At 37.4% G+C, this 26,483-nt stretch overlaps 1 protein-coding gene across 3 annotated transcripts in view; it reads left to right on the forward strand.

Moving 5' to 3' along the window:
- Positions 1–26,483, forward strand: part of LOC124805288 (THO complex subunit 2) — a 318,134-nt gene that overhangs the window by 280,930 nt on the left and 10,721 nt on the right. For 2 of the 3 annotated variants that reach the window (XM_047265797.1, XM_047265798.1), the window contains exons 28-30: positions 9,921–10,091; positions 20,990–21,050; positions 21,146–21,222. In XM_047265797.1, coding sequence (XP_047121753.1) covers positions 9,921–10,091; positions 20,990–21,050; positions 21,146–21,222 — 309 coding nt within the window. The remainder of the gene's footprint in view (positions 1–9,920; positions 10,092–20,989; positions 21,051–21,145; positions 21,223–26,483) is intronic. The other variant, XM_047265799.1, reaches the window with a different exon arrangement.

The raw sequence follows: 26,483 nt of genomic DNA on the forward strand, positions 1-26,483 counted from the left end.
AATTATCAAACTGTCTGGTTTTGAAATGGAACAGTTTATAACTGAAAAAATTTTGGTGGTGATTGTGGTATGCTTTGCATTGAAGTGAGGAGAGGCAGTGCTTGTAATAGGGTGGATTCAGGTTCAAGCCTTTGTTTGTTCACACTACTTTAAGGTTTCGTTCAATTTAGTAAACACCTTTGCATAGCTCAAAAATTGCTCGTACAGCCAATCTTCTGTAGTAATTGATCATTAAACAAATTTAAGGAAAAATGTGTCAATGCTGTGTCATCTAACATGTTCTTTTTTTCTGTCATGCTATCGCAAAAAATCTGAATACAGATTTTCAAGAGCATTGACATCTGAAACACTTGTCAAATCTTCTTTCATACTTAAAGGCTTTGCTTTTTAAGCAAATTTTCACAGATTATTCATAGCTCACATGTTGTTGTTGAGAAATTAAAGTAAAAAGAATCAATTAATAATTGCTTGTTATTGAATTCTTCAAGAGATTGACTCATTTTTAGTTATGGATTTCTGTATTAGGTTCAGCATTAACACTGGCTTCCACAGTCATATCAGATCTCTCTCTCTCCAGCTACTGCATTGCAGTTGCAAGATAATATACAGTGGAGACTCAGTTACACGAATTCGCAATCATCCAGATTGTCAACTGCAAGCAAGTATCTTTGTAGTCTAGTCCATGCACGTACAGATATGTCACGCTGGGAGTATACACCCCGCATGATCTCTGCACTTCGCGTTTTATTTTTGTTTGAATTAGTCAGTTGCTAATTGCTATGCCGCTGTGCCGTGTCGCATCTGTGCGTGAATACGTCCAAATGCCAGAGAGTGGTGTTATCGGTTAAAGTAAACGTTAAAGGTTGATCAAAAAAGGAGAAACTGGCTGTAAGTTAGCTGATAAGTATGCTGCAGGTATTTCTATAATAAGCAATATTAAGATGAACACTGATTCAGTTTTGAAGTGCACCTGCAAACTAAATGGGGAAGACAAGAGTAAATGTTGAAAAACAATGAAGAAACCAGAACAATTGGAAGAAACTTTGTATTGTTTTTTTACAAAAACAACAAGTGTCAGGTCCTTTGCTCTGTGAAAATGCATTCATTACAGGTAAGTAAAAAAATTGGTGGTGGTGGTGATTCATTTGTGGCAAGTAACAGGTGGTTGAACAGGTTTAAAGCTCGTTGTGGAGTTCATGAATTGTAAATATGAGGTGAAAAAACTGTCAGATGATGTAGATACAGCAAATTCTTTTACAGGTGGCTTTAAAAAAGCAATGGAAGAATATGACTACGACATAGTCTTTGTTTACAATGCAGATGAAACTGGTTTAAATTGGAAATCCTTGCCATAAATATACGAGGGGTGTTCACCAAATAGCGCAAGACTTTTTTGTTGTTGTTGAAAAAATGTGGAATGTGTTGTGGGATGTTACCTTTTCAGTGCCTATAGTTTCATGAAGTTCTGATAGGTAGTGGCGCTATACATAGCCTTCAAAATTGCACCTTTAAAGAACGTGCATTCCAAGCACAGAGCTTTAACTGAGTTTCTTTTGGCGTAAAACCAGAGAATTACAGTTATTCATAGGCACTTGCAGTGTGTCTGCAGAGACCTGGCAGTGAACAAATGCATAGGGAGTTATTTGGCAAGGTGTCTTGTCGTCATTGCAACAAGGTCGCACATACATGTCTGACCTCCTGTGTGCCGCTCGGCCACAGTCAGCTGAGACTCCTGCAGTGTTGAAACATATGGACACATTCATTTGAGGTGATCGATATATCTCAATCAGACACCTCACTGCTCGACTGGATGTCTCTCTTCGTAGGGCTGACTCACTCGTCTACCAGTTTGGGTACTCAAATGTAAGTGCCTGCTAAGTTTGTCGCCACCTAACAGGAGACCATAAAGAGCGACAAAGAACCATCTGTGCTGAACTGCTTGCATGTTACGAGGATGATTGTGACAATATTTTGTCAAACATTGTCAGAGGTAATGAGACATGGGTTCACCACTTCTCCTAAGGAAAAATTCAAAACCTCACCCTCAGCTGAGGAAGTCACGGCAAGGTCTTCTGGCGCTCTGAAGGGATTATTCTATTTCATGTCCTCCCTCGTGGTGCGACAGTCAACTGTGAAGTGTATTGTGCTACATTCAGGAAACTGAATAAACAACTTCATTGTGTTCATTGTCACAAATATACAAACGAACTTCTACTTCTCCGTAACAAAGCAATGCCTCACACGTGTCAGAGCACCTGAGAGGAGCTCACAAAAACTTCATTGAACTGTTCTTCCCCATCCACTCTGCGCCCCAGATCTCAGACCTTCTGACTTACGTCTGTTTGCACCAATGAAGGATGCATTCTGTGGGAAGCTGTACATGGATGATGGGGAGGTTATTGATGCAGAAAGACATTGGCTTTAACACCACCCAGTAGAATGGTACCATGCAGGCATACAGGCCCTCCCAGTAACGTGTCATTGCATTGAGTTGAGATTGTGGTGGAAAACAGGGTTTTGTAGCCAAAAGAATGGGGAATAATATGATATATTGGACTCTTGAATAAAGGCAACCTGCTTACAGAAAAAGTGTTATGTTACTAATTGAACACCCTTGTATTTAGCTTCGTGGCGATAGAGTTCAGCTTCGGGATATAAAACTAATTAAGAACAAGTAACAGTATTAGTTTATGCAGGTGCTACTGGGCCACACAAAATACATTTGCTCCCCATCGTAAAATCTAAAAACCCCAAATGCTTCAAAAAATATCAGGGTTCCCTTAATTTATAAAAATGAAAAAAGCATGTGAATGAACATCAAAATATTCATTGATTAGTATGACAGCATTTTAATCCCTGAAGTAAAAAAAATTCAAAACAAAAATCAGTAAACAGGGAAAACTCATACTTTATTGGATATTGCACCAACCCATCCTTACAACCAATGGATCAAAATGTTATTGAAACATTAAAATGACTTTATAGAAAACAACAACACAGAAGTCGTTTTGCCATTTTTAAAGCAAATGGATTTAAAGGAGTGTTGTTACATGGTTTTAGATGCGTGGGATTTGGTGGAAGGGACTCTGAACAAAGCTTGGAGCAGAATACTAAAATGGGAGCATGAAAAGTCAATAACAAGTATGGATGATTCTGCTTTGGAGGATATAAATATGAAAGGAAGGAGGATATAAATATGAAAGGAATTTGATGCTGATGATATTGAAGAGTGGTTCACTTGTGACAGTAATGCTCAAAGTTTTTAGATCATCAAAATTGTTGCACACATATTGCTGGGAAACAAACAACAGGAAACAGAAGTAAACGTAGATGCAGAAAATGTTGCAGGACCATCTCATGCAGAGGCATTTCAAGCCCAGCAGCTTTCAAATGATTCGAAAAACAAACAGAATGTAACTCCGACAGTTTACTACGGTTAAAATTAGTTTGTGATGTAGCAGCAGTGGAGAGAGAAATTTTTCACATCCGATGACAGTTATCCAGGAATTTAAACAAAATTAAACTACAGTGACTGTCCTATGTGACTTCACAGGTACTTCATGATTAAGGTTGAAGTATTCAAATAATATTAAGAAAATTTGTATGCATGTACAAAAATGTGTGTGTAATCTCTTAATAAATGTTGAATTTTGTTGATTTTAAGTTAAATTTCATTTTGAATACGTTATGTAGTAATCCTAGAATGATAACCAAATGACAACGTACCTGAAAGATAACTGTAAGTGGAGAATGTGGGTTCTAGAGTTAGTAATACAAAAACCTATTTTGTTCATACATTCAGATACCTGGATTTTCGATTATGTGAACTACTTATGACAACATTTAGTCCAGTTAATTGAGTCTCCGCTGTATAGTATTGTTGCAAGTTTCAGGTCTTTGATTGTGCTAATTCAGCTCCATATGAAAGACTTTCATTTGAAGAGGCTGCAATGTTACAAATTAATTGGTAATAAATTTATAAGTGAGGCAATTCTTTAAATGTAATGCAATTTATTTTTCTCATCCTACTCCCAACCCCCAAACATTTCCTTTTCTTACTTGTGCTTTAGCACTTCCATGTTGAAATGTCTTTTAGGTACCATCCTATAATGTGCTTGTAAGTGTGAGAGACATAACTACTGTACACATGTTTCTTGTTCAGCTTTTATTCCTTATATATTTTATGGTGAATGGAAGTAGTTGTCTCAAAATTTTAGAATGAGTATAGAAGAATTGTTAATTGTGCATCAGCCTAAACTAGAGAAACCTATTTTACTCTTTTAACTTGTTCTCCTTTCATTTCAATTGTGTCATAAATTTATTGACAGTGTAGTTGTTTAGTTATCAATGGATCACTCTGTATTGATATGACACACACAGCAGATTAACTTAAAAATTATATTTGGACTGTTGGTCCAAAACTAGTAATTTGTCAATATTTGCTTTATTTACACAGCTACCACATCATAATAGTCCAAACTAAAGTGTACATGACCAATCTAGTTGCATCTGTGCTAAAGTTGGCAGGAGTAACTGGCCTAATTATTTCCATGACTAATGTCTTCAGGAGATAGACCTCTAAAAGATGAAAGCTTAGTGGCTGCGTGTCAGGCATGAAATCCAACGGGTTTGGGAGTTCAATCCTCAGCCATGCATAGAATTTTTTCCTGTCAATTATCACTTCTTTCTTTCTAACAGTAATCTGTTAAGAGTCATGCCAGCACTGTTGTACAGAGTCCACATTAAACTTTCAATTCAACCTATAACTCACTGGGTAAATTGATTCAAATGCCTGAGGAAAGCAGGGGCATACCACTTCCAATCACACCATGCCTTATAAATCTCTGTAGTGTATTACGGTTGATGACAGTTTTACTTTAAAAGAAAAGTTGTTATATTTCATGCTTGTGCTCATGTTTGCACAAAAAAATGTCTAATTCACTTTTTTCCTTGACCTACTTCACCATATGTTTATAAAACAAATTGCGCATGACAAAAATGTTTGTAAAATATCATGAGTGTGAGAGCTTAATTTCTCCGAGGCTTAAATGAAGTTTTTAATACATCATGCAACCTCCTAGGTCTTACAAAACTCTTATTGATCTTGTAATATCACAGATGGGAAAATTAAAAGCTATCCATACAGAATTAATTTAAGAAAAGGCAACATTAATAAACTTGGTTAGTCTGTTTTAATGGTAATGACAGATGCTTTGCCATTTCCTTAGAGGTACTGTTAGTTATTTAATTGTCACAAAATAAACATTTTTTGGTAAATCATAATGTGAGTTAATGTTAAATATATTAATATGAGTGAACCAACCTATTTTAATTCAACATTGTGTTCGTTGTGAAACTACTAATGCTACCAACAGTTATACAATTATAGGCAAGAAGATTGCCCGGACTGAATAATGTAGAATTCAAGAACAGAGCTTTGTGCATGCCAAGTTCAGAAGCACCAGTGTTCACAACTCTAGCAGTCTGTGGAGCTTCAGCATGGTGTGTACATCACCAAATAGAAGCACTGTAATAGTTAGGATACAGTATATGTTGACATTCATTGCAGTTTAACTCATCGTATCATTTCTTTTGAAAATCATTATTCAAGCTTGTAGAAACGGTTAAAATAGAAGAACTCCACATCAGGAGAATTACTGTGACAACGAGCATTTCAGGTCTGTTTCAATGACTGAGTGGATAGGCTGTCGGTTTTGCGAACATAAAGGATGACTGTATAAATCTAACTGGAGTCAGTTGATATAAACACACCTGTGCAGGTGATATTTTAAACCTTATTTCCCTACAAATTGTGCAGTTTTAGGCTTTTTTAGGTTTCACATTCTTTCAAAAGATTCCATTTTATAATAATCTAATCTTTAAACAAAGGGGCAAATGGCCATAATAAAAATATTGAAAATGGATATATTTATTTATAATTTTTTCAACCACCACCTGGTGTGTGTATAGTTTTCAACTAAGAAAAATGTATCAGCTGATTGGCATATTTTTTGGAGTCCTCATGCTTGGTTTACACGAGCAAGTGGATGTGCCTTCCAGTATCTGTTGTTTCCAATTTAATATTCATTCTTCAGCTATGTTAGGCATATTCAACTGGCGTATTTTTCGTAGTCCTCGTGTGCAGTTTACACGTGAGTGAATGTGCCTTCCAGTATCTGTTGTTTCCAGTTTAATATTTGTTCTTCAACTGTGTTAGATTTTTTTCAGCCATTACACTAAAAAGAAGGGATTGGCAGCTCCTTGGTAGTGTGTTAGCTTACTGTTCTGGTAGCTGTAGTATGTATCAAATCAAATCTCACTGCATCTCTCTTTTTATATCACATTGCTAATGTTTTGTGCTTTGTTTTGCTTTTTGTGTAATTATATTTTCTCTGGGTTTTTTCCCCGCTATTCTTTTCAGTAAATAACTAATTATAGTTTGTGAATTTGATCTCTGAAAATAATCTTCCTTGGAAGGTAATATTTATCTGATCTCCCATAACAATAAAAAATAATATCCTTGGAGAATGATACTCATCAGACCTCCCATAAAAATACAAATAATCTTCCTCAGAGGGTGATATTCGTGAGACCCTCCTAAAAAATAGAAGTAATATAATGGCAAGTAGATTTGTATTTTGAAATTAATATTGTTGGCCTAATAACTATGTAGTCCTTATACAGAAAAATGAAGAGTAGGCTACATATAACTTAAGTACTTTTTCCTCATGCCGTTGGCAGTAAGAACAGCTGGGATCCTTCAGGCATGAATTGACAAGTTCATGGAAACAATCCTCTTCCACAGCAGTTCCCTCCCATGAAGGATGAACTAAATCCCATAGGACACTCACAGTTCCCAGAGGAGGGTCTGGCCAATTGTCCTTCAGAGTCTTCTTAAGTTGAGCCTGTACATGCTCTGTGGGATTGAGATCGGGTGACTTTGGAGGCCATGGAAGGCATTGAATTGTACTCTCTCTACTTTGAAACCAGCTCTGAATCCTAATGCTAGTGTGTGATGGATGATTATCATGTGGGTGAGACATCCTTTTGGGTACCAAAAGTCAAGTTTCCTTTTGGGTACCAAAAGTCAAGTTCCAGGGATGATTACATTTTCAAGGAAATGTACATAGCATGCTGAATTGGACTTGCCTTGGACATGTTCTAAAGTGCCAGCTCCCATGTAAGATATATAGCCCTAATATTTCACTCTTACACGTGTGTTTCTAGCATGTATGGCCGTGAAGCATACACCATATCATTACTTATCTGTGCGGCAAACAAAAGCAGAACCTCTGCTCATGAACTCAATTGTGCACTCATTGGAGAAAATGACTTTCCTCCAATCGACATCTTCTGAGGAACTCACAATTGGTAGTCTGTGTATGGCTTGTTCTTCAGACAATGGTTCTTTGATAAGAGCACGATGGGACCTGATTCTGTGGTCCATTAATCTTCTGAGAACAGTTCTCAAAGAGTCTGGGAAATGTGAAGCTCTCCTTAGGTCCCGGAGGAATGACAAACGAACACTCTGGGCTGCCCTGATGATTTCTTCATCTTGTCTCTGTGTAGAGACTCGTGGTCTTCCAGGTATTGGACATCTCACTACCTCATCGTTATCTCTAAAGCATCTAATCCATCCCCTTGCTGTGGAAGCATCAACACCATAATGATGTTCAACCTCAGATGCATTAATACTGTTTTCAAAGATAGGAATTATTTTGCAGCGAAAACTCACATCTGCCATTTTGAAGCAGACATATGATGTATGCCAGTCAGCTGATAGGTTTCTCTTACTGAAAACTATAGAGACACCAGGTGGTGATCAAAGTAATTACAGATAAATACATCCATTTTCAATATTTTTACTATGACCGTTTGTGTGATTGTTTAAATATTAGATTATTATAAAATGGAATCTTTTGAAAGATACTCGAATGCTCATCCTTCACATTCGTAAATCGCCAGCCTATCCACTCAGCCATTGAAACAGATCTGAAACGCTCGTCCTTATAGTAATTGTACTGATGTGGGGTTCATATATTTTAAAAGTTCCTAAGTGCTCGAATAATGATTTTCAAAAGAAATGATACAATCAGTTAAATTACAATGAATCTCAAAATATACTGTATCAGAACTATTATATTGCTTCTATTTGATGATGTAAACACCAATCTGAAACTCCACAGACTGCTGGAGTTCTGAACACTGGCACTTCTGAACTTGGGCGCGCACAATGCTCTGTTCTTGGACTCTTCAGGCCGGGCAATCTTTTTGTCTCTAATCAGTTATAGACGTGTGGTGGAAGTATCATTCTTGCAAATAATGGTGTTGACCATACATTAAGTTGCCATTTCATGTAGATTTTTTGCAGTGTATCATATTTTTGCCACTCAGTAGATAAAAGTCATTTATTTACTTTATTCCTTCATATATGTTATACACCATCATTTAATGATGGGGTTCTGTTTAAGAAGGGTAGGTTTTTGGACAGTTATATACACAACTGTGGCATTGATACATTTCTATTACTACGTCACTGTCTTTTGGGATACTCTGGGCAAACAATTTGTTTGTAGAAGCTTTCAGTAGCACAATATTTGTAAAATCTACCTCTACTAACGGTGTTGTACTGTGTAGCATGCACTCTTTTATAGCACTGCTTAATTTATATCATCTGTCCGTGGGTTGGTCCGTTTTTAAACTTCCTTCTTTTCATATGCATCTGTGTATAGTAGTAATTTCTTTTATTTAGTGTTCCTCAATGCCACCAGCTGTGTTTCAGGCTGTGCTTATAATCAATTTCTTCCTATTTTTTGGATGAGTTAGTTCACTAGACAGTTATCCATATTGAATGGACATCTGTTTCAAAATAGCTAGATAGTTAAATGCATGTTCAAATTAAATTATATTGGTGTTGTCTTGTGTGTGACCTGCTCATATAGCTTAACATGCAGTGTGCTAGCTTGCGAGACTAGGAGGTGAGCCACATATGGAACAAACCCACATGGTGAGTTAATGACAGTTGGTCTGCTACACTGGTCAGCATGAGTGTTGTTTTTATAGTTTTCCAACCTTGTTTAGGCAAATGCTGGGCTGGTCTACAATCTCTGCCTCAGAAAATACACTAACATTTAAAATACAATAACACACACAACAAAGTTTTCACACCGATATGGTGCTAATGACTACTCATTTTAGTTAATTGACGATGGTGGTGACGGGAAAGGTATCTGGCCATAAAACTAGAATAAAAGTAAATATCCCAAATCTTTTATAGTAGACTCGGTATGACAGGATCAACACTGGGAAAGTGTTGTATGGTGAATGTTTCACAGCTTCATCATGTTACCTAGTCACAGACATACAATGTATTTTGATTATTTCTCTGTTGAACTATTCTTATTTTACTGTAAGTTTGAAGAACAAGCATAATACATAACTTTGGTGTGTGTGTGTGTGTGTGTGTGTGTGTGTGGACGTGTTTTGTTGGATAATAATAATAATACTTGTTTCTAAGTACCTTAGTGTGGATGCTGAAGATCATGATCTTGAATATCCGATACTCTTCCATCATCATCATCTGATACAAATATTTCACTAAATGATTATCAGCTTGATATATTACTTCATTTTGTATTTGGCTAGTAATAATTATTTCATATACTCGTATTTAGTAAGAAGAGGGAAAATAGTGACAACATTTGATTTATTAGAATGTTCATGAATGTTGGCACACTCATTTGCTGCATAAGGTTTTGTGTGTGTGTGTGTGTGTGTGTGTGTGTGTGTGTGTGTGTGTGTGTGTGTGTGTGTTTGTTTGTTTGCTTTGCGTATCTTTTTCTTTCCTTAGCCTTTCCAATGCTTCCATGTTTCATTTCAAGTAACATCCCTACCCTGTGGTCACATTTCTGTATCCACAGAGTTCAAAACATGAAGAGCGGAAACAGCAGTTGTTACTCGAGCAGATGGCCCTGGAGAAAGCGGAAAAGAAAGAAAGGAGCTCAAAATCAAAAGAAAAGGGCACCCGTGATAAGTCAACCACTGATGAAGAAAAAGAACTCAGAAAGGAACGGAAGCTTGGTCGCAAAAGGGTAAGTAGTAATTCATTTTTTAATTCAAAATTTAAAAAAACGTTAACTTTTCATTTATGTTTCATTCTGCTTTATAAAAGAGTTCAATAAATACACAAGTTATGTTAATCAGAACCATAGTTCGATATTGCATGGTTTGATAGAGCACTAGATACACTGGATGAGTCAAGGATTTTCACATAAACCTTAACGTTTCAAATGTATCTTGGATGCAGTTTGTAAATTCCTACTTACATTCAGCAATGTGAACTCGGTACATCATCATTGTTTTGTAATTTTCCATTTGGTTTCCATATCAACTAATTATTGACATCAGAAATGAGTCATCTATTTTCTATTGTGGCTTCAAAGTAATGCAGCAAATTTAAGTATTTGTTGTGTTCCTGCATCATCTAGAGCTGTAATAAAAACACCTGGTAATGGACATCAAGACTTGAACTACTGTCAACAATTTGTCCCATTATGTTCATAGCCAGAATTTGCACTTTTAGACCTCTCAGTCTTGGATTTTAATGTAACATTGGTCTGGTAAACTTATTACTGATGGAGATGGTGCAGTTGTTGAGCACAGGACTGTTATGTGGCAGGAGTAAGATTCCAGTCCCCATTCTCTTGTTGAGCTATCTGTATTTTACATAAGTTGCTACATGTGAATCAATGATATCTTCTAGACAGCCAAGGTAAGATTCTTACCGTACTTTTGTCTAAAATAATCTCATGTGCTCCATCTCCAATGAGCATATCATTTACAGATTATTAATATCTAACCCATATTCCTTCATATGGCTTTATGTTGTGTACATTTGTGTGACATTCTCCTATCTTGGGTACTGTGCTGCATTTCTTGTGTAACATTCCACCATTAAACTATTATACTAAGAATCTCGTGTACCACAAGCAACATTGCAGGTGTTTTCAACTATATCCTTTTGTCTATTGTGTCTCAATGTTTTAAGTGATAGACTAAGGATCCAAAACGCTCGGTTTCAACCCCCATTCAGTACTAGAATTTTTTTATTGACACATATCACTACTGTCACCTTTTACTGTGTTTGTCAGGGTGAAAAGATCAAGCAGCGCCATGGTTTTGGGCTAACATTAAACTGTAGGTGCCCTTCTAACTAGCTTGTAAGTCAGTTCAAAGGATGGAGGAAGACAGTGGCATATGCATCCACAAGGACCATACCTACTAAAGCACTGCAATGTTCAAATGACGCTTCGGGCTTATGGCAGCTTTACCTTTATTCTATTCTATTATCTGCCTTTTCTACTGCAAAGGATGTGTGGTAGCTCCATTTCACTTTCACTACCACTATTAAGATTCAGAAACCACACCACAAAATTAGTTTCAGCAGAAATTCCCCTAGGAGGGTTGTTCAGAAAGTAAGGACCTATTTCTTATAAAACATAAACCATCTCCATTTTTATACATAGTTTCCATATTTGTTTAAACATTTGTCACAATGTGCTGCAAGCTTTTGTATCCCTGTGTCGTAGACATCTGCTGCCTGTGCGGATACTCACGTCATTAACTGCTTCTTTCGCCATTGACATCTGTTATGAAACGTTTGCCTCTGAGAAACGCTGCAGATAGAGGAACAAGTGAAAATTGCTTAGTGCCAAGTCTGGTCTGTACAGTGGGTGGACAGTGTGTTCCCATCCAAAATATCTGATTAGATTTGGGTGCGAATGGCAGGATGAGGTTTGTCATTGTCACACAGCAACACAACTCCAGACCTCAGGTCATGTTTATTCAGTATTGCACATCAAATTTGATTCAGGATACCACAGTAAGTGGCTGTGTTTATTGTTGCACGTTGCTGTGTAAACTTCACTAACAAGACTCTATATCTGCCCCAAATCATGGTTGCCATTATATTGCGTGTTTAGATTGTCTTCTTGGCCTTGACTTTGATTTGTTCTGTTCTCTGACACCATTCCAGTGACTGACGTGTAGACTCTGGAGCTCATGTGAGAAACCCATGTCTTGTGACAGTCTTCCCTAAGAACTGATCACCTTCCTTATGGTACTGGTCAAAAAAATTGACCGCACAAGCCATTCTTTCCATATTGTGTTTTTTCAGTAAGCAGCCTGGGAACCCAATGTGCACACAGTTTGTGACATTGCTACTTTTCAGCGACAATTTTGTGCAGTGTTGTTCTACCCACATTCGGAAATTCCAGTGCTAAAGTTGAAATTGTGAATTGCCAGTCTTCATGATTCTTTTTGTCAACAGCTTTGACCAGATCTTCTGTGATCACTGATGATCGGCCTAATCACCATTCTTCATAGATATTTTCCCAGCTGTCCTTGAAAGCTGTCGCCCATTCACTCTGCAGTGTTCTTTGCTATCAAAAACCGAATCACTGACCGTACTTCACAGTGGGCTGACCAGTTGCTTTAAACAATTTGAAATAACACTCTAAACAACACACTGTGACAATACCAATGCAAATGGCATCTTTTGATGAGTAATATAAGCCAGGAGACAGTGCATATGTGACTTTTATTGTTCGCGTGTCATTCGATTAGCAACTGCGATTCAGACTTTCCAAATACCCCTCCTATTTTATTTCAACAGCTATTAAATTATTTCATGCATAATTCTATGAATTTTAGATTAGCTGATAGTTTTTACAGTAAATGGGTCTAGTGGATCATAAAATGTTAGTGTTCTTCTGACACAGTAATGTTTTTGTAGATACATTGGAGGTATGTAATTGTCAGTCATGTTTTCCACTCTGAACAGTTTTCTGAGATTCATATCACAACAGAAAATGATAATTGCAGAATGAAATTCCGCTCAAATTTAATGCAGATACGTACTCTTACTTATTTAGTGGAGGCATTGATTTGACACATTTTAATCTTTTTTATTACTTTTCGAAGATATATATATCATGTTCTCTTTGTTTATTTCTATTTTTAAATGTCGAAATGTATTAGTTCAGATAATGAAGGAAAATCAGGGGAAAAAATCATATGGTCACAAATTTTTGCACAGTGGTAGGAGGGAGTCATGAACAGCTTCCTAAAAATCCTAACTGGGACTGTGAGCATAGGGATTTGCAGGGGAGGGGGTGGAGGGTGCATTTAAAGGTCACTTTTTATGTTGCTCTTGAATATCTCAAAACTGTGCCTTTAGTGAAAATGTTTTCCACTACAAAATCAAACTGCATTACATTTCCTATCCATTTTGGCTCTAGGACTAATAGTTGCCACATTAAAGGCGATGGAATAATTGCAGGTTATTAAAAATAATGTTTCAGTGTTATAAAATTAATGTTTATTGTTAAATAAATTGGGCTAAGAAAAAATATTAAGTGTGTGTACCACATCTAAATGCAGTAGAACTGTATTAAGGGATGAATTGTGGTCGCCAGATTATGATCATGCCATCATAGGTCTGCAGACTGAAGTGAGCTGTTGATTCCCCATTCTCTCTATTACACATCATCACAAAAAGCAACTATAAGGTGTTTCACAATTTCTCAGTTCGTCTTGTGAATCACTGGCAACACAATGTGCAGACATGCCCAGGGATATCTATTTTTGCATAGCATAGAGGTATTAATAACTTAGAATTAGTGATCAACTTCCCTACAAGTATATCTCAAGACAGTAGCACTCTAATAGATAATGTGTTTGTACAGAAAGAGGATTTAAAACTAATACATGCTTTCCCAGTAATAAATAGATTATCAGGCCATGATGCACAATTGATTAACTTAAAAAACCTAGCAGGGTGTACAGTTCAGAAACCATTAAGTAAAAGTGTAAGGCTGGTCAACCCGGTATCTATAGAGCACTTCAGAGAAAGTTAAAGAAATGTTATTTGGAGAGATGTATACCATTAGCCAAATACTAATGATAAATACAACATATTTCTTGTTATATTTATATCCCTTTTTGAACATTATTAGAGATGAGATTAATAACTCGGGCAATAAAATCAAATCAGTATGGAATGTTGTTAGAAGAGAGACAGGAAAAGTAATCACTGGGGTAGGTAGCATTACTATTAAAGAGAATGAGACAATCTTAACCAACAGTATACAAGTAGTTAATGTATTTAACAACAGTTTCTTAAGTGTAGGTGAAAAAATTGTTCAGAGTAGTTCAAAAGAAAAAGCCAATCAGAGCATGGAAGAGTCAGTTTTGGGAAATCCTTGTCAAATTAATTTTCATCTAACAACCTCTTGTGAAATAAGGAAGATCACTAAATCTTTGAAAAATAAATGTTCTGTTGGAGTAGATGACATCTCTTTACAAGATATTAAAACAATGTGGAGCAGTTACAGCTGATGTTCTGAGTCACATCTGTAATGCAGCACTAAATCAGGGTATTTTTCCAGACAAATTAAAATACGCCATTGTCGAGCCTCTCTCCAAAAAAGGGAACACCACAGATGTCAGTAATTACCACCCAGTACCCTAGCTTACAGCATTTTCAAAAAATCGTCAAGCAAGTAACGTACTCAAGTGGTTAGCCATCTCAACAGTAATGAGATACTTAGTAAGTCACAGTTTGGATTTCAAAAATGCTGTTCTACTGAAATAGCAATACAGAATTTCAATTCCCACGTAATACAGTATTTAAACAGTAAAATGTCACCAATAGGAATTTTCTGTGACTTATCCTAAGCACACGTGTGTGTGTGTGTGTGTGTGTGTGTGTGTGTGTGTGTGTTTGTGTTGGGGCTTACGCTTATCCTAAGCATTTGATTGTGTGAACCACTGCATAAAAAAGGGTATACGTCTGATGTCAACAACTACCGCCCAATCTCTCTTCTGGCTGCCTTATCCAAAATTCTTGAAAAAGTGATGTGTTGTAGAGTAGCTTCACACCTTTGTAAAAATAAAGTTTTAACAAAATGTCAGTTTGGTTTCCACAAAGGTTTTTCAATGGAAAATGCTATATATACTATCAGTAATGAAATATTAAATGCTCTGAGTAACCGGAAGTCACCGGTTGGGATTTTTTGTGGTCTCTCAAAGGCTTTTGATTGTGTAATTCATGGAATACTTCTAGATCAGCTCAAGTACTGTGGTATGAATGGGACAGCGCTCAAATGGTTTAAATCATACCTAACTGGAAGAGTGCAGAAAGTTGAAATAAGCAGTTCACGTAATATGCAAAAACTGGTGATATCTCAAACTGGGGAACACTCAAGAATGGGATGCCGCAAGGTTCAGTCTTGGGTCCTCTGCTGTTCTTAATATATATTAATGACTTGCCATTCTGTATTCACGAAGATGCAAAGCTGGTACTTTTTGCCAATGATACAAGTATAGCTATCACACCCAACAGACAAGAATTAACTGGTGAAATTGTAAACGATGTTTTTCAGAAAATCATAAAGTGGTTCTCTGCGAATGGACTTTCATTAACCTTTGACCAAACACAGTATATACAGTTCCACACAGTAAATGGAATGACCCCATTAATAAATATAGACTTCGATCTGAAATCAGTAGCTAAGGTAGGTGTATGCATTGATGAGGGGTTGAACTGGAAAAAACACACTGAGGATCTGCTGAAACATTTGAGTTGAGGTACTTATGCTATTAGGGTCATCGCAAATTTTGGCGATATACATCTGAGTAAATTAGCTTACCACGCCTATTTTCATTCTCTGCTTTCGTATGGCATCATATTCTGGGGTAACTCATCATAGAGTAAAAGAGTATTCATTGCACAAAAGCGTGTAATCAGTATAATTGCTAGAACTCATCCAAGATCATCCTGCATAGACTTATTTAAAGAGCTAGAGATCTTCACTGTAACCTCACAATATAAAAACAAAGATGATGGGACTTACCATACGAAAGCGCTGACAGGTCGATAGAAACACAAACAGACACATACATACACACAAAATTCAAGCTTTCGCAACAAACTGTTGCCTCATCAGGAAAGAGGGAAGGACGAAAGGAAGTGGGTTTTAAGGGAGAGGGTAAGGAGTCATTCCAATCCCGGGAGCGGAAAGACTTAAAACCTTAGGGGGAAAAAAGGACGGGTATACACTCGCGCACACACACACACATCCATCCACACATATACAGACACAAGCAGACAAAAATATATATATATATATTCACTTACGAAATTTGTTATTAACAATCCGAACAAATTCAAAAGTAATAGAAGTGTACATGGCTACAACACTAAGAGAAAGGATGATCTTCACTACTCAAGGTTAAATCTAACTTTGGCTCAGAAGGGGGTAAATTATGCTGCCACAAAAGTCTTTGGTCACTTACCTGATAGCATCAAAAGTCTGACAGATAGCCATATAGCATTTGAAAGGAAATTAAAAGAATTTCTTAGTGGCGTCTCCTTCTATTCATTAGATGAATTTTTGGATATAGTGAGTGGGTAAATTCCTCAACCCCCACAAAAAAAGTGTCATGTAATATTTTGTGTACTTTAATATCTTGTGTAGACACCTTATATTAACCTGACACGGGTTCCACATGAATACGAAATATTGTATTCATGATCTATGGAACAAGTACTAATCTAATCTAATCACATTATGTTACAAGAATTACAATTCTGCAGTATAAATGGAACAGCATCCGAGTGGTTTAAGTTGTATCAACAGAATAGGAAGCAAAAAGTTTCTTTATATGGTTTAAGCGATTTAAGGAAGTTCCCACTTCATCTGACTGGGGTGAAATTACATAAGGTGCTCCACAGGGTTCTTTATATATGTAAATGATCTCCTTTCTATTCTGAAACAAGAAGCAAGAGTGACACTGTTTGCTGATGATACAAGCATCATTATTAATCCAGTAATAGAAACTCTAATAGAAAATTGTACAAATAATGTCTTTTGAAAAGCTATTGATTGGTTTTCTGTGAATGGGCTTGCTCTAAACCTTGAAAAAACACAGTACATCCTATTTTCTACTGCAAGGAGTACAGTTCCGTCAATAAATATAACACATCAACAGAAGTCAGTAGACAGAGTAGAGCATACTAAGTTTTTGGATGTACATAAAGATGAGAAAGGAAAATTCACATTTTGGATCTCCTAAAGTGACTAGCTTCAGCAACTTTTGCTATTAGAATGATCGCTAATTTTGAAGATACGGAATAATATTTTGGGATAACTCAACACATAGGCAAAAAGTATTCATTGCTCAAAAGAAAGTGGTTAGAATAAAGTGTGGTGCTAATAGTCGCACATCTTGTAGACGTCTGTTTAAAAAGTTAAGAATTCTGACAATAGCCTGATAGTACAGTTACTCAGTAATGAAATTTGTTCTCAACAACATGGACCAGTTCAGTGATATTCATGATTATAATACCAGAAGAAAGAAAGACTTACTCTATCCTCTACTTAAGATATCTCTGACACGGAAATGGGTAAAATATGCAGCTGTAAAACTTTTCGATAAATTACCAGGTGAAATAAAATGTGTGATAGACAGCAGTAATAACTTCAAAAATAAATTTAAATCATATCTTGTTGATAACTGCTTCAACGCCATAGATGAATTCTCGGATAGGAATAAATAAATCTACAGGTATAATATACGCATTTTGTGCATTTGTTATGCACTTGACACATTCCACATCATAATGGTTACTGTGAGATCGATCAATGGAGCATGTAACTAACTGACTAATGCTGTATGGAATACAAATAATAATAATACAAGAAACACATATGGACAGCATTCACTTATATCTCTGCACACTGTTCTACACTGCTAGAGGGCAAATGATTCTTTGACATTTTGTACAGCAGTTGTATTCTTCTGAGAAAGGTGCTTCCTGCACCAGTAATGCTGTTCGCATTTCAGTTTATAGGCAGACTATAACTCGCCAGTATTTCTTGTCGTATTCTCATCTGTGAATGAACAAAATAACTTCACTGAGCTCGTGTTTATGTAGTGGAGCTATTTTCAGTTTATTAAGTACTTATTTGCAGTTGTTAAGTGAGCTAGGATGTAAAAAAAAATAGAAGAAGAAGAAGAAAAATCACACGCCTCTACGGCTAGAGCTGTCAGTTGCCTACCACACTGAAGAGCCTGTCCAAAGTGCAACATGCTGACAGTATGAATTCGATAATATCAATTTCATTGCTCTTACCCTCCTATCCCCTTCCCTGTTCCTATTCCACCACTACACAGCCCTTTGCTCCACCAATGCCTGGACAGCCATTTTACTTCTCTCCTTTTCTGCTGGCCCCTTGCCCTTGCCCTTGCCCTTGCCCTTCGTCTAACCTCCTGACTGAATTAGCATCCCCACCCTCTCTCACTTCATAACTGTATATGCCCTCAAAAGCAGCACTTTACTGTCCGCCACCCCTACCCTGCTATCCCTCCTCCTCCCTGCCCCAGCCTCCTCCTTACCCCCACCACCCAGTTGCTTCTACCATCATGCAGTCCTGCTCACAGTCGTGTGTGTGTGTGTGTGTGTGTGTGTGTGTGTGTGTGTGTGTGTGTGTGAGAGAGAGAGAGAGACCAGTGCCGGTCTGAACTGAGATTCTAGAGACTCTGCCATTGGGAAGGTTGTAGTTTATTAAAGACTTTCGTGGCTCAAATGGAGGAACTCCACAGGTTCAGAATCCAGGCTTTTAAGTTGGCAGCTACAATAGGATTTACGGTCTCCACCAACTCACTAAGAAGAGCTGAGAAAGTGTTCTTTGGAATTTAAGTCAGTCGTGTGCTTTCTGGTGTCATTTTATGAGTACTGGCCTCCAGGCCATTTTAAGGGGTCTACTAAATGCTACGTCTAAAGATTGTAGCAAATGTGTGGCATTCAGAGGGAGACGAATGAATACAATTTTGTACTCCTTACCCATTTTCAGCACTTCTGATGAAAAATGGGAAGACAGATTGTCACCCATCATTACTTTTACTCTGTATTTCCTGGCCTAGGGTAACACAGTAGTGTAGAACCAATGTTTTAAAATGACTTAATCAAACCATCCAGACTTCGACCTGTTGTATCTGGTTCCAAGAGACCCTCCTTGTGTCCAAGTATCCCACATGTGTTGGGAGTTGTAAACAACATATACATGTGGGAGTGTAGTTTTGGCCATACCAGCAAACTTTGCACTGGTTACTGATTTAGAAATGTTCACAATTTTCTCTGGATACTTGGTTCTTCTTTTGAAAATAAACATTTTTCCACTAGGTTCATCAGCTAGATTTGTTTCATCATAATTTGGGATGTTACTAGGGCTGACACTCTCTTGAATCTTTTCAAGATTTGCGAAATAGTTCTTGACTGTTTTCATGTAAATCTGGAACATAAATAGTAATAAAAGTAATAATTTTGAACAGACAAAATAAAAATTCCTTCATAAAGCTGAAAACAGCATAAAATCAATTGTGTCACCCACTATTTAAAACTACGGTATATTTGCTCTCTTAGCAGGGATGTTTCTTGAAGTTCTCGTCAGTAGCATGGCATTTCAGTGAATAAAACCGTCCATCCACACTTCTCCGGGGAAATTGTTTTTGAACACTTTTGCATTCCATCTGGTTTTGTCAAGATAATGGTTTGCTAATACCTGAATGTCGAATTTCAAAATTGTAAATCCGCACTCTGAAACTGTAATCATCTGTTCAGCATTGATTTTTTCCGTCTTCAATTCTACATTAAACACATTTCTTTCCCCTGGTTTCCTGCATGTCTTCTCATTATATGGTCTCCCAAGGTAGTTTGTGGAACTCTATATCTCTTTGCAGTATTTCTAATTACTAGCATGTTTATCTTTATATCCTCAATTGCTGTATCAAAATTTGGACACTTAGAGACATGTCAGTCACCTACTGTGTTACAGAGAAGACTGACAATGACAGCATGGAAATCGTGGCAAGACAACTTTGGCTTTCGCAGCTGAACAAAATCCCGCAGTAACCATTGCAGTTGTTCCGCTTTGTCAGATGCTTGTTCGACTGTATTATTTCAACTTGTGAGAAGTTTCAACACGAAAAAAATATTTTTGTTGTAATATTTTGTTAAGTCTAAAATCATGGTAATAGAAAGGAGAAAAAAAAATTGTATTTCAGTACAACTTAAAAGGGCTAAATTGATAGAAGTTAGTCACAGTGCATATTTGTACTATTTCTCCTGTTGGTGACAATGAGTTATAAATAACCAAGGAATGCGATATTTTTGTTATGCACCACCCTGCAAGGACAAAAGGAGGTCTTATCAGTCAGCTGAAGCCAGCAGTGGCAGCTAGTAGCTAATTGTGTTAGCATAAACGTGCAAATTTAGAACACGTACACAGTGGTCGATTCTAGATCCCCAGGTCACTTCTAGATATTCTATGGTAATCATAAATTATTATTTGTTCACTTATTGGTCTCTCTCTCTCTCTCTCTCTCTCTCTCTATCTCTATCTATCTATCTATCTATCTCTCTTCAAGCTGTTGCAAGAAAACTGTGGTATACTGCTATGCCTACACAGCACTTTAGAATCCCAGTGAATACTGTCCAGAAACAAATAAGTGTTCGTGGGTTATGCATATAATAAAGACCATTTGCTGTATTTTCTTTCAGTGCATTATACAGCAATTTTTAATCTTAGCTGTATTTGAGTGAAAGTGATAAGGAGCAAATTATAATTTCACACAGAGTTGCAGATTTTTTACACAGTATAGATGTGACATGGACTTTGCATTATGATCAGTAATCATATGCAAACCTGCTACAGTTGATAAAAGGGTAGTATTGGTACAACATGTATTGCTACAAAGCCCCATATTCAATTATATTTCTTTACACTCCATCTGTAGTTGAGCCTACGCATAAAACTGCAAAAAGTTGATCGTGCTACCACTTGCATGGTTCCCATAATAATTAAGTTCATAATAAATATGTCAATAATCACTTTCCAACTATAGTCCAAAAATTTTCCCATTCTAGGATCGCGCAGAAGAGGCACTTCTTCTAGCTGAGCAGAAACGCCGTAAAGAGGAAGAAAAAGGTACCAGTGATTCCTGTAGGACAACATAATTCTCTAAGAAAAGCTGTAGCTTTCCTTGCAATGTAATTTGCAATTTTTGACACTTCTCCTTGCAGTTGCTAAACTGGGAAGTCATCAGAATGGCGACCCTAATGAGGGTCATGTTCGAGAGAAACACCACTACAGTACCAGGGTAAAGAAAGTAAAGCTTTGTGTGCCGCTTGTTGTGCATGTACCACTGCTTGGGCTTAAACTCTGTTAATGCAGATGTGGCTGCTTCCTCAAGTACATCAGTGTAGAAAACAGTCTCTCTCGTTGTCTTAATTTTCATTTATTTTGTATTACATTATTTACTACAGTTAAATATTATTTTGAGAATTTGTTGATCTCTTGACACTTGGGTACTTCCGGCTTTCATGTAAACAATCTCTTAACACTTTCTACCTTTCTTTGGGTACTTGTGAGTAACCTTTTCTGTACTTATAGGAAGAAGTGGATGTACATAAAAAAGAAAGGTCAACAACATACAGCATGTCAGCAGCAAATGCTGTAAAGAAATGTTATTTACATGTTATAAAAATTTCACAGGAAAAAAGTAACATGCATGAAATTATAATCATTACGCACTTCTCCTTAAAAAGTAAATATTCACTTTATTCATTTGTTGACACATTTGCAAAATTACACAAAAATAGTGACATATTTATCAATAATGCTGTGTAAAAAAAATGCCAAACGCTGCTGGAGGAGAAAAAAATGCAAAAAGTCTTAAGCATTGTGCTGATTAATTTCATCTTAATGTGATCTGTTTTCATACATTAATGTTAATATACTTCAACAGTCAGCTATTAGATGGCAACAAAAGACAAGTAAGCTTAATGTTATTACCAAACCTAATGAGATCTCTAGCAAAAAGCAAAATAATCAACCCAGTTATTGTTGAATCTTAACCGTCCAGCAGTTTAACATCTCTCTCTCTCTCTCTCTCTCTCTCTCTCTCTCTCTCTCTCTCTCGGACAAAAGTAATATGACAGACTTCTGAATGTTCTCTCTATGGCCATAGTGGAAGACCACCATGACCTCGTCTCTCTTATATGCCAGGTACTCAGAAACAGATACAGTAGTTTTTGGTGGCCAGGAGACGGACCAAATAAACAAGAGGTAGCAGCCATGAATGTCAACTTTTTATGTCAGAAATTAAAAGGGAATGTTGAAGAAGGAAAGTGTATTGATCTTCAGCCCTAACATTCACCACCAATCGAACGTGCCATGAACAACTGACTCAGCCAACTTGAACTTACACCACAGCCATCAGATTTACACAGGTACAACTAAGTATTCCAACAAGTATAATGCCCCTCGGAAGAGCAGACATTTGGAGGATGGATAACAATACAGTGGTATGTTACCATTGTGGATGCCTCGGACAAATTGTACGCTACAGCAGAGGAAGAAGACGAGTGTTTGATGACTTCAATGTTGTCAGATGTCAGCCATCCTGACAGTTCTGTTCATGCTAGTCGATTGCATACAATTATAGTTGATGTGTGGGATGAAGCCCATTACTATACCCTAGACAAGAAAGCTCCCTAACATTCCGTAGTTGTTCATAGTCCCCCGGAGGTACCAATCACTCACCGTGTCACTGACTTCAGGAAAACTAAGTGAGGTGACCATCTGTGGAGGTGAGGTCGCTACAGATGAATATCCTCCATGGAAGACAGTTACCAAGATGTCAGGGAATCTCATCAACAATCAACCTGATTGGTCATTATTGACCGAAGGGGTTCTTTTCCTCTAATGTTTGAATGCTTATCACCACCAGCTAAAGAATACTATGTTCTGTGATTTGAAAGCGTTGTGCTGATAATCGCAAATAGGAAATAGGTCTAGCTAGGAGGAACATGCATAGCAAAAGACACTCTTTCGCAACTGGACTTTATTGTGGTTATGATTTTGTTTGGTGGAGATGCTGTGTGATTCAAACCGTCTACATCACCTGGCTCCAGTTACGCAGTGTAAAAGCCATCAACTACATGGGCAGGAATGGAAATATGAGTAGTGCATTGTTTCCAGACTTGTATATACAGGAAACCAACTGATTCTAAAACAGCAGCAAGTCAGTTGCATATGAGGTGTCCATCAGTGATTCCAGAGATGCTGATCAGGACCCGAAGAAATGTCTGAAAGGATTTGACCAGTCTTCAGATACAACAGGTGCTATGACATGAAGTGTTCGGTAAATGTGTACATTTACTGGGACAATACTGTCCAACAGTGGTTTGAGAACTATGAACAGCAGCTTAATAGATGGACCAAATTCCAGGCCAACTGAAGAAAACATTTGGTGACAATCAGCAGCAAGTCCATTTAACAGAACAGCAATTGAAAAATAGGGCCCAATATCCTGGAGGAATGACACAGTCCAACATACAGATTGTTTTGGCCCTGTGGCACCTTGTGAATCTGAATGTGACAGAAGCAGACAAATACTCACATGTGAAGACAAATACATGTGAAGAAAGGAGTTGCAGAAGACACATGCCAAGCTCTTCTGGTAAAGGATGTTGCAACAACAGAGGAATTCATCAAGTGTGCCAGTGGATCAAGGAAATGTAATAGAAAAGAGTCGTACAAAATAAATATGAGCAACTCGTGAATGTGGTCCCTAAGGCCATCGTGGAAGACTCCTGTGACCTCACCTTTCTCATATACCAAGTAGTAAGAGATGAGATACAGCAGTTTATGCCAGCAAGGCCTGTCATGACGTAATAGAGAATGTTGAAGAAGATGTGTATCAATCTTTAACACCAATCTTCACCAACAGTGGAACACACCGTGATCGATCCACTCAGTCAACTTGGGTTTATGCCACCGCCATCAAATGACAACCGACCATCCGACCAGTGCAGGTACAACCAAGTGCTCCACCAAGTATAATATTCCACTGGAAAAGAGGCATTTGGAGAACAGAGAACAACACACAGGTATATTTCCACTATGGACGCCCAGGGCACATTGTATGCTACTGCAGAGAAAGAAGACAGCTGCTGCTACTACTACTACTACTACTACTACTACTACTACTATTACTATTACTACACCTTCATGGCAACAGTTTCTTTCATGCCAGCCTACTGCAGAAAATTATTAGTCGACCTGGACAAGGTCGCTCTCCAACACACCATAGGCATTCTCCATCGCCATATGGAGGTGCCATTCGCTTACTTAGCCACTGAATTCAGGAAAATTTAGCAAGGTGGCTCTCTGTGGAGGTGAGGCTGCCACAGATAGAAATCCTCTATGGACAACAGCTACCTAGATGTCAGGGAATCTCATCGACGGCCAACCTGTCCAGCTGCTAGTGAACTCATGGTTTTTTCTGTAATGTCCAATGCTTATCACTGCCAGCTAAAGAAGACTATGTTTTGTGATACAAAAATGATGTACCTCAAAGCTGCAAATGGGAAATAATCCAGCTGACAGGAACATGACAAATTTGGACTTGATTGTGGGTACGGTGCAACATTACTGATCGATATCAATTCAGCTACAAAGCCACGGCTGCAATGATTGTGGGTACGGTGCAACATTACTGATCCATATCAATTCAGCTACAAAGCCACGGCTGCAATGGGACAAGTGGGGAAAGTGTAACTTTAGCAGAGTTTTGGTACGAGCACTGTGCTGTATTATTAGCTGAGGTGTCTGCAATGTGTGATGCAAAGTATTAAAAATCTGTTTGTGTCCATTTTTTTTTCCTTGTAAGTATAATTTCAGTCTCACATAGTGAAAGATAAAACATCATATCTTTCTGCTCCTTCCCATTTTACTGTGAAAGTTACTCTCAGTGAGAGGACAATCTTCTACCTGAATTAAATTCTTGGAATACAACCAAAAATAGAACAAATAAATCATTCCAGGAAATTGTTGAAATTACAAGAAAATGCAGACTGACTGAAACAGATGAATAGGAAACAGTTCTCCTTTACATTTAATCTAATTCTGACCAGTGTTTTGTAGGTCTGCAATTACAAACACAAGAAGATCATCCTCTCTGACTCAGTATAATATTGGTTTGCATGCAGTCTATGAGTGTATATTGCTTGGGTATGAACTTACTTCACTTTCTATCTCACACAGGACAGGGCAGAAACGTTTTAAGTAGCAGTATTATCGTATGATAAGCAGCTGTGTAATATTAGTGTTAATTACTGACGTCGGAAAAGTACAACATAATGTATTTTTTTTAAGTTCTGGAAAGCAGCTGTTATAATTACAGAAAAATGACTTCCTCCTTTCCATATTTCATTTTTGCAGTTACTGCAATGTGCTTTCTTTGCAAAACCCAATTCATATGTTAACTTGCACACTGCTAATTATTTCCCAACATGTCACACTGTTGTACATAGATGAATGCTTGTAAGAAGTGAAAGCTAATTAGGGCATAGTGTCCCTCCAGAGGGCAAGTGCCACTTTTTGGAAAAAAGGGTTTGTCCATATGATCTGTTCAAATAATATTGGAAAAATAATTCTTTCTAATACTATTGGTGATCCTGAAGCTGAAAACTGTGTAGTAAAGAACTGCGTGAGTAATCAGGGAGCACAGTGGTGAGACATTTGGATTTACATTTGGGTCATCTGGCTATCCAGATTTACATTTTCCATGATGTTTCTAAATCACTTAAGGAAAATGGTTCCTTTGAAAAGGGCATAGCTGATTTCCTGCCCCATCATTACCCTGTCCCAACTTCTAAACTTCAGCTCCAATGATTCGTTGCCAATGGAACGGTAAATTTTAATCTTCCTTCCTTTCTTCCTTCACATTCAAGTCAGTGGTTCAAATTCTCATTCAGCCACCGTGATTTACATTTATCACATTGTCCTTAATTAAATTAAGAAAAATTCTTGGATGGCTCAACTGAGGAGGACACACAAATTTTTACCCCATCTTGAGTTTGTGCTCCTTTCAATAGTTGGAGGTTAAAGTCTAATTTTCTTCCATGCTTGGACAGTTTTCAGTTGTGCATCAGCTCTAACCTGAATCTGTGAGGTCATCATTCACTTTTTGCATCAACAGACCCATAATCAGTTTATAGCATTTTCAATAAAAGAACAGTTAGTTGTCGAATGAATATTGCATCAACTGACCGTGTGGAATAGGATCCTACTCCTGGCTCGAAACCATTCAGTCTCTGCTGCTTTATGATCCAACAATAAGTTTTGAAAATATATGAGTTATATATTTGAGTTTTATTGTTTACCACTAACACCTAAACTCCATAAGCAGTATCATCAGCTAAAGATTAGTGCAGGAATTTAATTGCTGTAGAAGGATTATGGAACTGTTTGCAAGTAGGAGTATCACAAGCAATTTAACTCAGAAAAGCACTGTAGTTAACTGACATACATTCTTCACAAAATGGTACAGTGCTGAATACAAGTGTGGCTGCC

Source organism: Schistocerca piceifrons, chromosome 7, assembly GCF_021461385.2.
Source record: "Schistocerca piceifrons isolate TAMUIC-IGC-003096 chromosome 7, iqSchPice1.1, whole genome shotgun sequence".
In the NCBI taxonomy this organism is placed as follows: domain Eukaryota; kingdom Metazoa; phylum Arthropoda; class Insecta; order Orthoptera; family Acrididae; genus Schistocerca; species Schistocerca piceifrons.